The sequence below is a fragment of the Neopelma chrysocephalum genome, unplaced genomic scaffold (genome assembly GCF_003984885.1).
Source record: "Neopelma chrysocephalum unplaced genomic scaffold, ASM398488v2 Primary Assembly neopelma1_243, whole genome shotgun sequence".
In the NCBI taxonomy this organism is placed as follows: Eukaryota; Metazoa; Chordata; class Aves; order Passeriformes; family Pipridae; genus Neopelma; species Neopelma chrysocephalum.
The window spans coordinates 444,337-461,087 of record NW_020897905.1 but is presented as its reverse complement, the minus strand read 5'-3'; the positions used below and the strand labels follow the sequence as shown (position 1 = coordinate 461,087).

At 49.0% G+C, this 16,751-nt stretch overlaps 1 protein-coding gene across 1 annotated transcript in view; it reads right to left on the bottom strand.

The window, feature by feature from the left end:
- Positions 1 to 11,871, bottom strand: part of SMARCC1 (SWI/SNF related, matrix associated, actin dependent regulator of chromatin subfamily c member 1) — a 55,589-nt gene extending 43,718 nt beyond the window's left edge. The window contains exons 1-8 of the mRNA XM_027703573.1: positions 11,752 to 11,871; positions 9,296 to 9,381; positions 5,743 to 5,824; positions 4,558 to 4,650; positions 3,217 to 3,286; positions 2,299 to 2,368; positions 975 to 1,050; positions 159 to 284 (exon numbers count right to left, since the gene is read on the bottom strand). Coding sequence (XP_027559374.1) covers positions 159 to 284; positions 975 to 1,050; positions 2,299 to 2,368; positions 3,217 to 3,286; positions 4,558 to 4,650; positions 5,743 to 5,824; positions 9,296 to 9,369 — 591 coding nt within the window. The 5' untranslated portion in view covers positions 9,370 to 9,381; positions 11,752 to 11,871. The remainder of the gene's footprint in view (positions 1 to 158; positions 285 to 974; positions 1,051 to 2,298; positions 2,369 to 3,216; positions 3,287 to 4,557; positions 4,651 to 5,742; positions 5,825 to 9,295; positions 9,382 to 11,751) is intronic.
- Positions 11,872 to 16,751: the final 4,880 nt, after the last annotated feature.

Here is a 16,751-nt window from a genome sequence, read left to right as displayed (position 1 = left end):
CCCTCTCCAGCTCTCCTGGAGCCCCTTTAGGCCCTGGCAGGGGCTCTCAGCTCTCCCTGGAGCCTTCTCTTCTCCAGGTGATCCCCCCCAGCTCTATCCATGCAGGGATACAGAACACCAGTGGATGCACAGCTCCTCCACAGCAGAGAACCACCCACCTCTTCATTTTTCATGGAGATTCTCTGGCGAAAACTCACGGATTTCCTGTTCTCATCCACCTCATAATCCTCCTCGTTCATCCACTCGTTGAACACGTCTGTGTCCAAAATCCACTTGGCATGAACCTGGGGAACAGGAGACAGGGATGTGCAGATGCTTTGTAAACAAAGCTCTTCAGGGCAGACCTTTCCTTGCAGGATTAAGGACATTCCTGGAGCTTCATGAAGGTCTGAACACCCAAATTATCTCCTCATGGTTTTACACACAATCATAAGAATTTCATGAGGCAGGACAACACGACCAAGCTCAGAACACAACCTCTGCTCCTCAACCATTCTTAAGCCTCCTGAAATGTGAGGGCAGTTCTCAGAGCTGGGACAGCAGCTCTGGATGCTGAAAATTACCATCAAAATCTCCTAAATACACAGATCACCTGAGCAGATGTCCACAAACATCAATAAAAGTAAGGAGAATTGGCCATATCTTGATTTAAAATATCCATCTTCAAATAAAGTTTAGCTTAAGAACTAAAAAACTTCTTGAGCTTCAGAGTAATTGATACAATTTATTATTGATTTATTAACATCTTACACAATTATATCTTATTATTCATAGCAGATTTATACTCAAAAAGAGTGTTTTCCAGTTAGTCACCAATTACTACTTGGAGTTAAGAGGTGTTTGAACAGACCCCAAGTTATTTTCAGGCCTGAGCTGCTCTAACTCTGTGGGGATGAGCAGCACACCCAGAACACTGTGTAAGGTCAATAAAAGAATAAACCCAGGAATTCTGGGAGCTGTTGAGGGACACCCACCTTCCATGGCTTCTCAGGAATTGGAGGGTCCTCGATCTCAGCATCTATTTCATTGGCATGGACCCAGGTGTCGTAGCTGAGGAGAGAGGTGAGAGAGAACAACCTTTGGTGCCTGGGCTGCTCCTCCCCAGGGATCAGCAGCAGGGAGGGGGGAGCCAGCACTGGGACATGTGCAGACCCCATGGCTGGGACAGCAGAGTGTTTTCCACAGGGAACAATCCCTGCTGCCACAGGAACAGGACACAGGGCAGAGGGAGGGAGCCAAAACATCTTGTGCACACCAGAATTTCAAAACCATCCCCGTGGACCAGGTTAAAACTGTAAATCTGGAGAGATCCAGGTGTGCTGAGGCAGCTCTGAGTCCCTGATCAAACCCTGGAATTAACTTAACTCACTTTGTTCTGTTCTTAGCAGTTTAAAGCAAGAGCTGCTGGATTCCTGGAAGGAAGGAGTCTGCACCCTCTCCTTCTGGAAACCATTTATTATTGACATTCACTTTTCCACATGCTGTTCCCTCCAAAGTCTATTTTACTATTACTACACTGAACAAAAGCCAAAACACTTTGTAATCAACACCAGGCACCTAATGAGGAACTGGGGCAAGTCATGTGCATGGCAAAATGTGTATATGTGTAGAATTCCTCCTGTTTATACCTGCATTTATAAACACACACACAGAATCAACACAAAACTGACCACTGATATAAATATAAAAACATCTAAAGGTTCTTCATCTGAAGGAAGAAAGAAACTTCAGTGTGACTGTTGTTTGTTCTCTTCCACTGAAAACACTCATTGGAAATGTGGTTCCTGGGAATTCTGTGTGTGCACAGCAGGTTTTGGTAGCCTGAAAAGGTTATTTAAACTGAAGTCAGTGCTGGGTTATCAATCTTTTGATTGATCTTCCACAAGAGGTTCTTGCAAACACACTGAAGGTCCCAACAGCACATCCACTGTATTTTAACACCTCCCAACAACACCACCTCTCTCCAGTGGAAGCTTTAACAGCCACCTGCACCTGGCTGAAGGCAACCCATGGAGTGAAACCTCTTTGCCAGAGCTCAACCAGAAGCTCTCCCTTGAAGCTGAGAGGAAAGGCTCATTCCACCCCTTGAAATCTGGATCCATTTGCAACCAGTTACTTGTGGCTTTGCAGAAAACCCCTCTCCTTTCCACCCCCACCTGCCAGTGCCACCACTGGATGGGCACATTTCAGTTGTAAATCAGTGGTTATTTTCAAGCTTTGGATGCTGAGATCAGGACTTTGCCTTTAACAAACTGAATTAAGACTTGGAATCTGCTTTCTTCCCCCACCCTCCTTTACCTGTCTGGGAAGAATCCCCAGTGTACCAGCACCTGCTTGTCCTTTTTCATCACAGGTCTCAACCATTCATCTGCCAAGGAAAGAGATCCGGGTCACATTTGGATTAACAGCACATTATTTCACTTTTCCACGCTCTGGATATTTATGACTCCATGAACCTGACGTGGTTAAAGATGAACACAAACCCGTGGCTGGGCATGGAGCTGCCAGCACAGAGCACAGAGCAGCTCCAGAGGACACACAGCCCCTGCAAACAGCAGGGAGCACTTCCATCTAGTGGCCAGCACAGGCCAGGGAGGATGGAAAAAGGGAGTTTATGGTTGTGAAACTCGGACTCAACAGCAACAGTCCAACAGGCAACTCAATGGAGTCAAGATTTAAAAAATGAGAGCAATTTTTTGCTCTTTGCTGGAGGATGCAGCTGTTAAATTATAGGGTTTTTTGGACCTTAAGTACTTCCAACAGAGGCAGAGTGAACTGTATTACAGCCAACAACCATCCACCAGCTTGCCTCCTTACTGCAGCCCTGCCAACCACACACAATGGAGTGCATCAGCATTCCCAAGAGAATTCCTGGACAGACAGGAACACACAGGCATGGAATTGTTGAAGCTGGAAAAGCCCCCTGAGACCATGGAGTCCAACCATCCCCTGCCCATGTCCCCAAGTGCCACACCCCCAGGGCTCTGAAATCCCCCCAGGGATGGGACTCCAGCCCTGCCCTGGGGCTGGACAGCCCTTTCCAGGAGGGATTTTCCCAACATCCAGCCTGACCCTCCCCTGGCCCAGCATTATCCATGAGCTGGTGGGTGGCTCTCAGGAGCAGGCTGGGCACACCCTGAGCCTGTGTGAACACCCCACTGCTCCTGGAATTCAGTCACAAGACATTCCCACTGCAGAACTGGGAAGGGCCTTTACCATCATCCATTGAGGTAGGACTGGGATAAATGTGGTGGGTGGCCTTGGATTTCTCTTCAGTTACTGTTCCCTGGGGGGAAAAAGAAACCACGTGAGAAACCCTGAACACATCACCCCAAACTCCTCGGCTGCTGCTTCCTACCCACATCCCACAAAGCCAGGGACAGGAACAGCATCTTCAGCAGCACAGAGGACAAACCTCTCCCTGTGATCCCAGAGATCCCAGGGCACTGTGCTGGGACAAGGGACATGGAATTCCTCTGCAGGGGCTGCAACAAGGACTTGGGATGGCAGGGAGGAGGGAGCCACAGGCACTGGGGGTGGAACACAGGAGACATGACAGCAATGGGTTAAATACATGCAAATATCAAGATAGTGAGAAGCAAAGCTGGCAACAAGATGAGAATTCAGAAGCAGAGCAAAGGATAAAAGCCCAAAAAGCAGAACCAGGGACAATTTCTGTCTTCAGCTCTTCACACCCCTTTAGACACAGAGCTGCCTGCTTTAAAAATTCCTTAAATCACTCCTGGATACAGCAAGCCTTGAGCTCACCACAGGACTCCTTTAGGAAAGAATTCCTTTATGAAAGGAAAACTGACTCATTAACTCTAATTTAAGCAATAGATAACATCCCAAATTGGCCAAATAATTACAAGTAACTGGTGAAAAACCACCCAACTGAAGCTGATATGATGGTTCATAATCACAACACAGGAAATACATTTAATCTGGAAAGGAAACCATTGGGCTGCAGCTGACACAAAAGGCCACCAGACCATCCAGAGGTCACATTCCAGGTATTTCTCTCAAGACAAGTGAAAAGACTGTTTACATTTTTAAGAGATGAAGCCATTCATCTTGTTCAGATCATTATTTAGCACATTAAATTACAATGGCAACAGTTGGCTCTCAGAAATACACTGCCCACCTGTTCAGCACAGGCAACAAAGAAGTGAAATAAAGCAAAAAATCCCAGTGATTTCCAGGTCCCTCCTGCTGTGCCCACACGTGTGAAAGAGCTGCATCACACACTGCCTTCTCCAGGCCCAGGTCTGGCCCAGCTCCTGCTCTCTCTGCACAAGAACTGACCAATAAATCAGCTGTGGCTGCACCCACCTCACCCAGAAGCACTTGCACCCGAGCAGCAGGTCCAGGTTCACTTTCAGAGCAGAGGAGGGTTTTAGTCTCCACTGGAGGATAAAAACTAATGGCACTGCACAGGTGAGCTGGTGCTGCTGCCTCGTGCCATCAGACACACTCCAGAAGGAGCTCACGGGCTCAGGTTGGGCAGAGATGTTTTACCTGGAAGCTCTGGTTGAGGCTCTGCTGTCCCACACTCACCTGGTGCCGTTTGACAATGTCCTTCAGTTTGTTTGCCAGCTTCAGCTCAATGTCAGGAATGAGGTAGATGGTTGGTCTGCTCAGACAGTTGTTCTGGGGGACAGAACAGCACGGCAAATGAGGAGTTAGGGGGTGATTTGTGACAAAAAATCATAATATTCCCATTAAAATCCCCAAGGTTTGAAGCTCCAAAGGAGCACGGGTCAGGTGGTGACACAGTTCACCAATTCCAGCTCCAGGAACCCCCAATATTCCCTTCACACCCCTCCCCTTCCAGGGTTTCTGTCTGGATCTGCTGTGAGCTCTGCCAGACCTTCACCCCACGGGGCTGTTCCCCCTCCTGTTCCACAACATCCTGAACACAAACCACGGCTTTGATGGCAAGGAATCTCTGACAGCCTGTGGGAGACCTCACTTCAAAGGGAATTTGAGTCTCCTGGTGTCAGCTTCCAATGGGGATGTGCCCTGCTGCACTGACATGCACAGTCACTCCCTGCCACAGCACTGAGGGACTCACTGATCAAACCTGCAATCTTCATTTTCACTCTGTTATGCACTGAAACCACCCCAACAATGGCAAGAGGTTTTTACAGTGAGAGCATTGTCACTTTTTGCTGTCCCTTCCTCCTATTTCCATTCCTGACAAGCTCCTGAAAGTCATGTTTTGACTCTATTATACACTGAGCTTGAAAAAAAGCAATATATTGTTCACATGCAGGAGTTAAAAAAATTTAACTTCAAATTAGCCCCCACAGAGCTGCTTAATGGATATAGAAAATAACTCATTTGATAAAGTGAGACTCTCAAATGTTTCCTAACCTGAGAACAGTTAAATTTAGACCAAACTAAAAGTCTCAGGAGCGAGCCATGGAATGGGTGTGTACAGAACCAGCTCCTCAGCCCCGAGGGTGCCACTTCCACAGGAACATGGGGACACTCAGGATGTTTTCTCCCACCTCACAACAGTTTTTCCTCACCCTCTGCATATCCAGAGTAGAGACGAAAATACCCCTGAATTTTTCAAGCGATAACATGAAATTGTGACTCAAACGGGTGGGAGAGGGAGAGAAGAGTCCCATATTCCTACAGAAGTCCAGGATGGAGCTCCTCCCTGGGTGGTGAGGCACATAAAGACCCAGGGAGCCCCTGCCCTGAGCCTGTGGGGTTTGGGTGGGAGCTCCTTGCCTGCACTAGTGTTTTCTCAATGGTCATGAACATCTCCACGTTCCGATCCATCCGGGAGGGATTCTGCAGGTCAAACCTCCTCCTGGGAAGGGAAAGGATTCAAAAATGTTAAGTTCCACTCCCCACCCTCCAGCAGCCAAGAATCTCTCCCGTTTCCACACAAACAGTGGCTCGTGGAGCGACGTAAGGGACACTCAAAGCACAACCACACCTATTTCTGCCTCACTGGGCAGCCCCTCACGAGCCAGAAAAACCACAAGGAACCAAATCCACAAAATGCAGCTGATTTGTGAAATGTTTGGGGAGGGAAAAAAAAAAAAAGGCAGGTTGACATTGTCCAAGAAACCCCTGGAGCAGGGCTGTGCATTCCAGCACAGCCACAGGGGATCACTGGACACACGGGATCACGATGGATTCCAACGACTACAGGAGAATAGTCATGGATGAGCTCTCATGTTTCTCTTACTTCCAGCTGCACCCATCCTGGGAATGCAGGAAAAGCAGCAACTCCTCTGCCTGATGTGAGAACAAACCACCCCCCAAGAGCACAGGGAGCTGATAATCCACGGGAGCATTTTAGCATCGCTTTTGTTGGGACTCTGGGACTTCAAACTTGGTTATTTCACAGACAAATAGTCAAAGTTGTTGCAGTAATGATGGAGGTTTGTCCATGAGACATGGGGGGACAACACAAAATCTGAGACTTCCTGCTGGGAAGCACCACAGGACCCCCCAGATCCATCCTGCTGTACCCACCTGGACCGTGCACACGCTTGGAATTCAGGGATGAAGGGACTCAAAGGAAGGATTTGAGTGGAGACTCCCAAGAACACGAGAGGTGGGACAAGCCCAGCACCCTCACCATGTTCAGCACTCCCAAGGGGGCTCAGCACAGACCTGGGGCTGACCCTTCCCAATCCAGCCTTTCCCAAAGCACCAGGATCAGTTCAGATCACCAGGCTGGTGACTCTGGGATGTAAAACATGACCTGCTGCACCTTCCAGGGTTTGGGAAAAGCTGTTGCTGGAGCCTGCAAACGCCACCTGGGTGCTGAGGTGGTGTCAGAAGGGACCTTAGGGTGAAATAAAATCCCCTGGGCACATTTAACCCGGTGAAACAGCCGTGCACACCCTCCCCATGCAGGGACTGCCAGGCTCCAAGTGCCCACCCCAGCCTAAAACACACATTTGTCCCACATCTACTGACAGTTCCTCACAAACACATCCCTGTTTCCAGTGCCAGATCCATTTTCAGGGTGGATAAACACTTAGTACAGGTGAAGGACAGCGAGTTTTCAGCCTCACACCCTGTTAGCAGGAGGGCAGCACAGCAAGGACACACCACTCCATTAAACAAAGACCCTTGAGCTGAGCCCACCACCTTCTCCTGCCCTGGAGGCTCCCTGGGCTTTCCAGAAGGGAGGTGCCCACATGGGGGGTTCTGTGGGAACAGCCACCAGCAGGGAGGGATGGATTCTCTCCTAAACCAGGGGCTCTTCCCTTCACACCAAGGGCATGGCAAATTAAACACAATATCCTGGCAGATTTGTCAGAATCATCCCTTTTCAGAGGAATTTGTGAGTGGTTTAAGCAGCGTTGTGCACGTGGAGAAGCTCACAGTGACTTGCAGAAGAAGGGCCAGACATCAGGGCTGTCAGGTCACTGCACAACACAGCTTAACACAGGATTTTAGAGGCAAGATCGAGCCACTTCTCTGTTATTCAGCCACGGTTTGTATCCAAAACACACTGAATGGTTTCAGGGAAATGAAGGGAAATAAACAAATAAACACAGACTGACCCAAACACCCAATGAACTCTTGGTACCTGTGAGACAAAACCACTCAGGGTGTGGAAGTTTGACCAAAAATTTTTTACATCTGTTGCTCCAAATGCCCCCAAATCCCTGCTTTTCAAACCCCCCCTTTAAGAGAAGCGTGTCGATATATTAATTAACAGCACTTTTTTTTTTAGCTGCCCATTGGGATCAAATAGCACCAATTCCTCCTGTCCTCAGTTTAAGTGATTCCCTCTGCCAGGTTCTAGCAAACAGCTTGGGTTGCAGTGAGGGACAAGGTATGTCAGCTGGCAGACATACCTATTATGGCGAGGAAAGGTACTTCTCCTATAAGACAGATCATTCACAAACAGGTTAAGCAAGAGCGACAATGCAGAGCGTTCAAAAATCAAATCAAAATCATAGTTCAGGCAAAAACACCACGTATTATTTGGTTGGGTCAGTGAGGGACACATTCCAAGCTCTAGGTCTGATCCTGAGAGTTAAGTTCCAGGATTACTCTACGTCCCACATGCACAGACACAAGGCACTACCCACACTAGTTGTGAGGGGAGCAGCAAGGGAGGGAGGAGGGAGGAGGGAACCACGTGGCTGAGCTTTGCTGGCAAATCTCTGGGACTGAAAACTAGATCTGCACGGTGAAAAATGGAATATTGGAATATTCAGGAAGTGGGAACCACTTAATTCCTTTGTTTTGAGGCAAAGAGGGCAGCAGGACAGACTGACACATCACAGACAAACAGGGGCCATGTTTCCTTCTCTTCCTGGAGAAGGAAAATCCCTGAAAAGAGCTTGTTCCTGATACATCCACCTCAGACAGAGCTGATATGAGTATAAACAACCCCTAAAATCGACCAACCATCCTAAAACAACTTTATTTTGCCTTTTAATTGGCTCTTGTGTGTAACAGCAACACAGGTTCAATTCTGGGAATGCTGTCACAGATCAGAAACATCAGATTCACATACAAAAACAACCTCTGCTTACTTTTATTGATTTGTTTATATTTACTGACTTCTCATCCTCATTTCTGCCCCTCAGTGTTCTCAAATACACTAATTCCAAGGGCAGGTTGGACGGGGCTTGGAGTCACCTGGTCTATGGAAGGTGTCCCTGCCCGTGGCAGGGGGTGGCACTGGATGGGCTTTGAGGTCCCTCCCAACCCAAACCATTCCATGGTTTTATGATCCTGTGCTACTGCTCTCTTGGAAAGAGGATTTTGACTCAAAAACATGCAGGACAGAACACTCCTGGGATGTCCCAGGGATATTTTGATACCAGTGTCCAGAGCTGCAGGGGCAGAGCTTCTGAGGGCTCACATTCCCCATTTTTGGGGATGGGTAAGTGATGGAACACTGAGCATTTATTACAATCTTCATGTTTCCCCAGGTATAACTAAACCCTCTAATCAATACAGCAACAAAGATGTACATCTAACAGATGTGAGACATCAAACCTGCCCATTTTCTTACTCACACAGCGAGGAAACACCAAAAAAAGAGCCTCAAACTCGTCATTAACTCCAACTACAGGCCCGAGACCTTAAACTTGGCCAATTATCTTTAAATTTAGAAGTGTGGGGGTGTGTCTGAAAAAAAGCCACCATCAGCAACACAGGAAAACAATTCCCTCTTCCCATCTCCAGTCCCTGCCTCCCCGAGTCTCCAGGAAGGATTAAACGTTGGGTGCTTTGCATAAGCAGTTCGTGTGCTTGGTTTCATGCAAAAGGTGTATAAATCACAAATAAAAAAACTTACCAGCCCTGTTCATTCTTATATTTGTAAGCAGCACCAAGAATGTGACATAATGTACCTCCAGCTTTGAAATCCATGAAGCACTTTGCCTGGAACCCAAAAAAAAAACCAGGGGAAATCACAGAGGTAGTGACTTATATGCAATTATTTTAAACAAATACACACTTGTTGGTTGTTTTAGACCTCTAACTTAGCAAATTAACAGTTAATTTTCAGATTAATGGCTTTTGGAGTTATAGGTTCTCCTTTAAGCATGTTTCATGAAGATTAAATGCATTTGGCTGAAGCAGAATTTGATGCATCTGAAAGCTCCACCTCCTTCCTTATAGGAGTAGCTTGAAAAAAAATTCCTTGTAGAGCTGTAAAAATCCAAGCTACTCTTTGAACACCCATTTCATAGCAAATTAAACCTAAAATCAGAGCTGTCAGTGAAGCAGTGAAGCATCACCTGCACCAAGGAGACCAAACCAAGTCATTGGAAATGAACCCCTGGAGCAGAGGTTCAGATATTTCACATTCACAGCAGCTCCCAGAGCTCCAGTCACATCCCTCCACCACACAGAGCTGCAAAGGTCACCGGGCAGAGCTGCCCCAAAATATCAAATATGCCCCAAAATATCTTCCCTCTCAGTTTTAGCAGTCACCTAATTCCCAACCAGGCACCAGGGATTCCACAGCTGAGCCCCAAAGAGCAGCAGGAGCAGGCTGGGAGCTGCTCAGCACAACTCAGATGCTCTGCACACCCTCAGAGGGCTGTGCTGGGGTAACAGCAGCTCCTGCACAGCCTGGAGCAGCACCTGAAGCTAAACATCTAAAAAAGCCCCTGCCAACCTCATCTGGGGGGCACACAGTGCATTTCCCAGGAAAAAACACAGAGGAAGGTGCATTGATGACGAGTTGTCTCCTGGGGGAAGGACTGAGAGGACAGAGATCCAACTGCTCTGAACTTGAGCTGAGCAAATTTGACCAGATTACACCTGTGGAGCAGCAAGAACAAACACAGGAACAGCATCTTTACGATGCCACTGCAATCTTTATTGCCCATTTTCAAGATAAGACAAAGTGATTTAAGGTTGGTGAGCACTCAGATGGTTTATCCACGTGCTGAATGGGGACAGTTTTATGGCTTGTGCTGCCACACCAAAATAAAGCATCACAAAGTTCCCCTCTGGCCCTAAAGCTCTTTATCATCACTGAGCTGTCAGATATTACAGGAGGGATGGTGAGATAGATCTTAATGGCACCTTGTGGTGCTCCTGGGTGCTCTCTGAAGCACCAGGATGCTCAGAGAATCCCAGGATGAGTTGGGTGGGAAGGGACCTTAAAGCCCACCCAGTGCCACCCCCTGCCATGGGCAGGGACACCTTCCACCAGCCCAGGCTGCTCCAACCTGGCCTTGGACACTTCCAGGGATCCAGGGGCAGCCACAGTTTCTCTGGGAAACCTTTGCCAGGGCCTCCCCACCCTCCCAGCCAGGAATTCCTTCTGAAATGAAGCCAAGAATTGTTCCAAGATTCACCCCAGGAGTTTGAACTCGCCCAAGTCACCCTCTCTCTGAAGGAGTGACACAGGAAAAACGTCTGGGGGAGAAACTCCCATGGAATAATAACAGACAGCATTCCATGGGTGGTGGAGCAGGGACACAGGAGCATTTGGAAGTGTTCAGGACAGCTCCAGTGTGTCTGAACTGGCTGGAAATGCTCCACCACCACCTGTCCCCCTCCCCAGGGCCTCAGAGAGCAGCACAGCCCCTCCTGCTGATGCCACAACACCTCACACATCCATGACAGCTGTCCCAGCCTCCCCAAACCAGCCAGCTGGGCCCTTGGCACCAGGTGCCCATCCCTGCCCTTCCCTGAGATCCCTCTGTCCTCCCATCTGCTGCATCCCCCTTCCCTGCAGCCGCTCCTGCACCTCACACTGCCCAGGAAAGGTCCCTCTGGTGCTGGGCACGGCTCCAGCTGGAATTTTAAATAAACAGCCCTTGCAGTATGTTGATATTGTTTCCAGGTACCAATATCCCCAGGGACTGGAAAACTATCTGAGGTAACTAATTACATGATACTCCAGACCATGGGAAAGTCGTCTTTCAGCCTTGGCACTGTTACAAGGCTGAAGTTTAATCAACAGAAATGCCCAAGGGGAGCTTGTTTGCTTTGGAAAGTGCATTTTATTCCCTCAGTTCGGGGTGCACCAGTCCAGATTTGACTTAAAACTCAGGAATCATATCAAATTTTAATAGAAATTAAAACCTCCTCGCAGCATTAAGGAATCACTTCAAATATATAGAGAATAAGCTGCATTACACTGAAAATCTGCTTTTAAGGAGGAGTGTGCTGTTCCAGCCCTGCCAGGGGCTGCACCAGCTAAAATCCCAGCTGGAGCAGGGCTCTCCCAAAGCCCTGGATGCAGCACAGGCTCCAGAGGGAGAAGAGCAGGGAGAGAACCCCGATACTCACAGGAAGCTTTGTGAAGGCAGGATTGGTGACATGTTTTCCAAAGGCATCTTCCTGGAATTGCAGCAGCTGCACCACCAGCCCAGCCAGTGTTTTGTTGGTGGGAGCATCTGCTTGAACGTACTGAAAGACAAAAAAACCACGTGTTTACTTGGGAGAGAGGGAAATAAAGCCTGAAGGTGCTTTAGAAACACCCCAGAGAGAGTGTTTTGAGCAGAATTTGAAGATTTGGGGATCCTTGTAAGGCTGGGAAGAGGGTAAAGGACGGGGTTTGCACAGAAGAAGCACCAAGCACAAGCATTTTCCAAGCTTTAGGCTTAAAATCCAGCACCTACCTGTGGATCATCCCCAGCTCCTCCTGTGGCAGACACAGATTAACTCCAAGCTCATTTGTAGCTCCTAATAAAGGCACAGCCTAGCTCTGCCCCCACACACAGAGCTGTCTGCAAGGACTTCCCAAGCTCCTCCTGGAACCAAGCACTAATGAACCCTCAGAGCATCCAGTGGTACAAAGAGAAAATCTGGGCCAGACAACTCCACCTGCAATGTTTTGGGACAATCTGGGCAGTTCCCAAGGTTCTACTTCCAGTGAAATGTAAATGTAAATAAAATGTAAATACAAAAGGGGAAATCACAGCATGAAATATAAAACAACCCCGCCCAGCAGATGAGTTTTTGTTATTCCTGATTTCACTGAACATCATCTCCTCCATGTGCCAGAAGACTTCCAAGGGTAGAACAAACACCCCTTTTCCAGGCAGAACATGGAGCAATATGAGCCACCCCAAACTTTCACCTGGGTAACTCTGAGCCTTTGCTCCTCCCTCAAATCAGGTTTTCTGAAGCCCTTTAAAAACCAATTTTAAGGGACAGAACCCTCAGAACTTTGGAGCAGTGGTTTAAATACCAGTCAAACTGAAGTTTTCCACAGCTCCTAAGCCAAAGGCACCACAAAGACATTGACTTTTCTATTGTCATTTTACAGGATTTGACCACCTTGGGATGCAAGTTCCTTCAGTGCTTTCTAAGGAGCTGACAGACACATCTGAGACATCAAATCTTTGCAACGGAAAGGACACAAACCCCTGTGGGGCTGCCCAGGTGTCCCACACTGAGCATAAAACCCCATCTGGAAACAGGAGCCGGTGAAGAACACGAAAATTCCAAATGCCTTCTCCTCAGCCTGTTCCCTCCCCTGGGAATTAATGCTTCAATTATGTCAGAAACACAGAATATCCTGAGCTGGGAGGGATCCACAGGGATCACTGAGTCCAACTCCTGGCCCTGAACAGGACTTTGGACAAGGGATGGAGGGACAGGACAAGGGGAAATGGCTTCCCACTGGAAAAGTGGAGATTTAGATGGGATATTGGGAAGGAATTGTTCCCTGTGAGGGTGGAGAGGCCCTGGCACAGGTTGCCCAGAGAAGCTGTGGCTGCCCCTGGATCCCTGGAAGTGTCCAAGGACAGGTTGGATGGGGCTTGGAGCAACCTGGGCTAGTGGAAGGTGTCCCTGCCCATGGCAGGGGGTGGCACTGGATGATCCTTAAGGTCCCTTCCAACCCAACCCATTCCAGAATTCTCTGAACCTCTTTCAATAAACCAAACCCAGAAGGGGTGACATCCTTCTATGGACTTACTCTATTATTTTCAAATATTTTCCTTCAGAAAAAAAAAGGAAAATTCCATGGGAAAACACCTTGCAAAGCCTGTTCTTACACATGTGAATTTTTTTCAGGCATTTATTCCTTTACTCACAGATCCCATTTTTCCCCTCTTGCAGGAGGGACCAACAGCTGGAAGTTATAAAGGAAGACAACACCAGGAACTCCTCATCCTACTTTGCCACTATCCTGCACATCCTTTTTATGGGAAGCCCATTATTTTGCCTGAGGTTTCCCCTACACAAAAAGGAAAAAAAAACCTCAACAGGAAGCACAAGACTCCTCTCCACCATTTCTGCCCAGAAACGAGCAGCACAAACGGATCTTTAGGCAGCAACAGGAGGCAGAGGATCCCTGATCGATGCCCAGGGGGTTCAAGGAGTCACAGAGGACCCAAGTCCCAGCAGATCTCCAGGTTTTCCAGTCATCTCCACAGAAGCAGAAAATGATTCTGCAGCAAATGAAGGTTTTTAAGCAGTGAATTCCAGAGGACAGAACGATGCCCTGTTCCGTTTCTGTGAGATGCCAAAGCCCCACGGCCACAGCAAAGGGTTTTCCAACACTTCCACGACAGTCAGAAAGCCCAAAATCCCCCCATCTCCTTAAGCAGAGGAAATCCCTTCTCCAGCCAGACCTGGCAGTGCAGCTGCCCTGAAAAGCCTCTGTCACTGAGGGAGGGGCAGATCCCTCACCCAGCTCTGATGTGGTCACTGACCTCAAATAACCACCCAGCGCTCTGTGCTGTGGCCCTGATGCACCAAATCCCTTCCTTCCCCCAAAACAAAGAACATTTCAGCTCAGAGAAAGAAAAACCAACGTGACAATGCTTTGAGTCGGGTTCATAACCCTTGTTCCCTTTCCAAAGGTGAGACAGAAAAGAGCTGCAGAGACAGAAACCCCTCCCTGAGATGGAACCAGAGTCGGGCACTGAGGAAACACTTGCCAAGGACAGCAGAGCCAGGCACAGGGAACTGCAAATCCCCTCAGCTCAGCCCCTGGCTGGGGGAACAGGCAGGTGGGCTCCAACCAGACATCCCAGATGGAACAGCTGCCACTTCCCAACAGCTGCCAGGAACCAGCTTGTCCCCCTGGCTGAGGGAGGAATGGGATCCCAGAGGGAGGAATGGGATCCCACCAGACACACTCCAGGGGCATCAGCCCAACCCCTCACAGCAGCAGGAGCCCCATGAACGTGGAAAGAACCCCCTGTGCCAGTGCAAGGGGGTGCCAGGTACTCCCAAACCATCCAGAGCTCCAAGTGATGGCACCTGGATCCCACGGCACCGTCGTTCCCTCTGACTCAGCCCTAACACAACGTTCCACTTGCTCCTTAAAAACCCAAACAGCCTCCTCCCTGCCTCCCAAAAATCCCCTTCTCCAGCCTCCTGTCCCAGAGGGGCAGGGATTCCAGAGGCACTGAGCAGCCCGAGCTCCCAGGGGTCAGTGCACTGAGCTGGATGTGAGCAAGGCCCTGGGAGCAGGGCTGGAGGCTGGGGCAGTGTCTGCACCCCTCACCATGCCCGGGCTAAAAAACCTCCCAAACTACCTCAGAAAGATGTTTGAAGTGCAAGAAATAACTCTGCTTGGTGACAACCCATTTTAATGGGACAGATTTGTGGCTTAATGAGAACAGAACTACTGAGACAACACACAATATTAGAGATAAATGAGCATAAATAGAATAGACAGTAATTGCCCAGTTTACTTGTGAACTATGAATTCCTAATTAACTGTGGTCTTCCACACTACTGCTAAAACCTCTTACTTTTTTAATTGTACTCTAGAGACACAAAGAAGCCTCCAACACTCATTACTTTCCAGAGACACAAAGAACTCTCCAATATTTGTCATTTTCTAGGGACACAAAGATCTCTCCAACATTAACGACTCCTCTAATCCAGAGACAAGAACAATTGCAACTCTCTAACTCTCTCCTTGCCCATTGTCCCTCTGGATCCTTGATCAAGCTTGGTGCTGCTCTTGGAATTCTCTCCAGCTGGTCCCCAGTGTCCCTGGAGCTCCCAGAGCTGGGCACACCAACTCCCACTGATGGCTTCAGCACAGAGATGGCCAAACACCCATTTTTAGGAGTATGAGCTGGACAAAAGTCACTTATAATCACCGTGTCCCTCCCTGGAAAAGCCACACACCCACAGGAGGATGAAAACAGACACAAGATGACCCAGAGTCCTTTCACTGCACATCCAGAAAGGAATCAACCCTTCCCTCTGGAGCATTAAGGCTAAATCTGGTAGTATGACCTGCCTCGTTTCCCACAACTAAAATTATATTCCATTTTTAAAAAGCATTTTCACAGCAAAATCCTGAAATCCGCTTGCCTGGTAAAGATTTCTCCTTAGCCCAACTCTGACCACCTTCCAGAATCGACAGAAATGAGTATCTGAACTTCATAACCAATTTTAACGGAGGAGTTTTCCCTGCACACAAAAAGGAAGCTCCATCCCTGCCCGGCCAGGATGCAGCAACAGCCCCGGGGGTGGTTTGGGGCCCCAGCCAGCTCAGCCCAGGGGTTCAGGGAGGTGCTGGATCCCCTGCAGAGCAGCAGCTTTGAGCCCGTTCCCAAGGTCTGCTGTGCTCCCAGGGGTGCTCAGTCATGGGAATCAAACAGATTCCCGGGGTCTGCTGTGCTCCCGGGGGTGCTCAGTCCCGGCAATCAGATTCCCAGGGTTTGCTGTGCTCCGGGGGTGCTCAGCCACGGGAATCAAACACAACAACGCGGCTCCTCCGCAGTTTGGAACAGCAGCAAAGCGGCTCCAAAACGGAGCTGAACTCCTGAAATCTCTTGTTCCATTTCCTCCTCCACACAAAGAGCTCGAGCTGCCGGTTCAAGCTGCAGCTCCCACCGTCTGTGGCTGCTGGAAGGAGCTGGAAGGACCGGAAAAACACACCTGAGCCTGCGCTGCTTCCAGCCCTGTTCACATTCCCGGCTCGGATTCCAGCTCAGGGCACACAAAGAACCCAACCCACAGCCACGAGAAAGCTCATCCAAGGGCCGCTGACACTGGACACGTCGAGGAGCGGCGGGATGAACCCAAAAGCGGGTAAATCCCGAGATTTAAGGCACCTTTGGACTGCCCAGCATCCCCTCGGATCCAGCCAAAGCTCCTCCGCGATCGCTACATCGCGCTGTAAACACGCCGGGAAGTTACGTCGGGTGGGTTTTCAAGGCTCGGGCGTTGAAATGAAGTTACAAAATCATCACACGGGGGAAAAAAAAACCCCAACAAACACTTAAAGAAAGCGAAGGAACAGCGCCCGAAGTGCGCGAGGGAGGAAGAGGAGCCCGGGGGCAGCGGAGCGAGCGGTGCCGCTCCCGCAC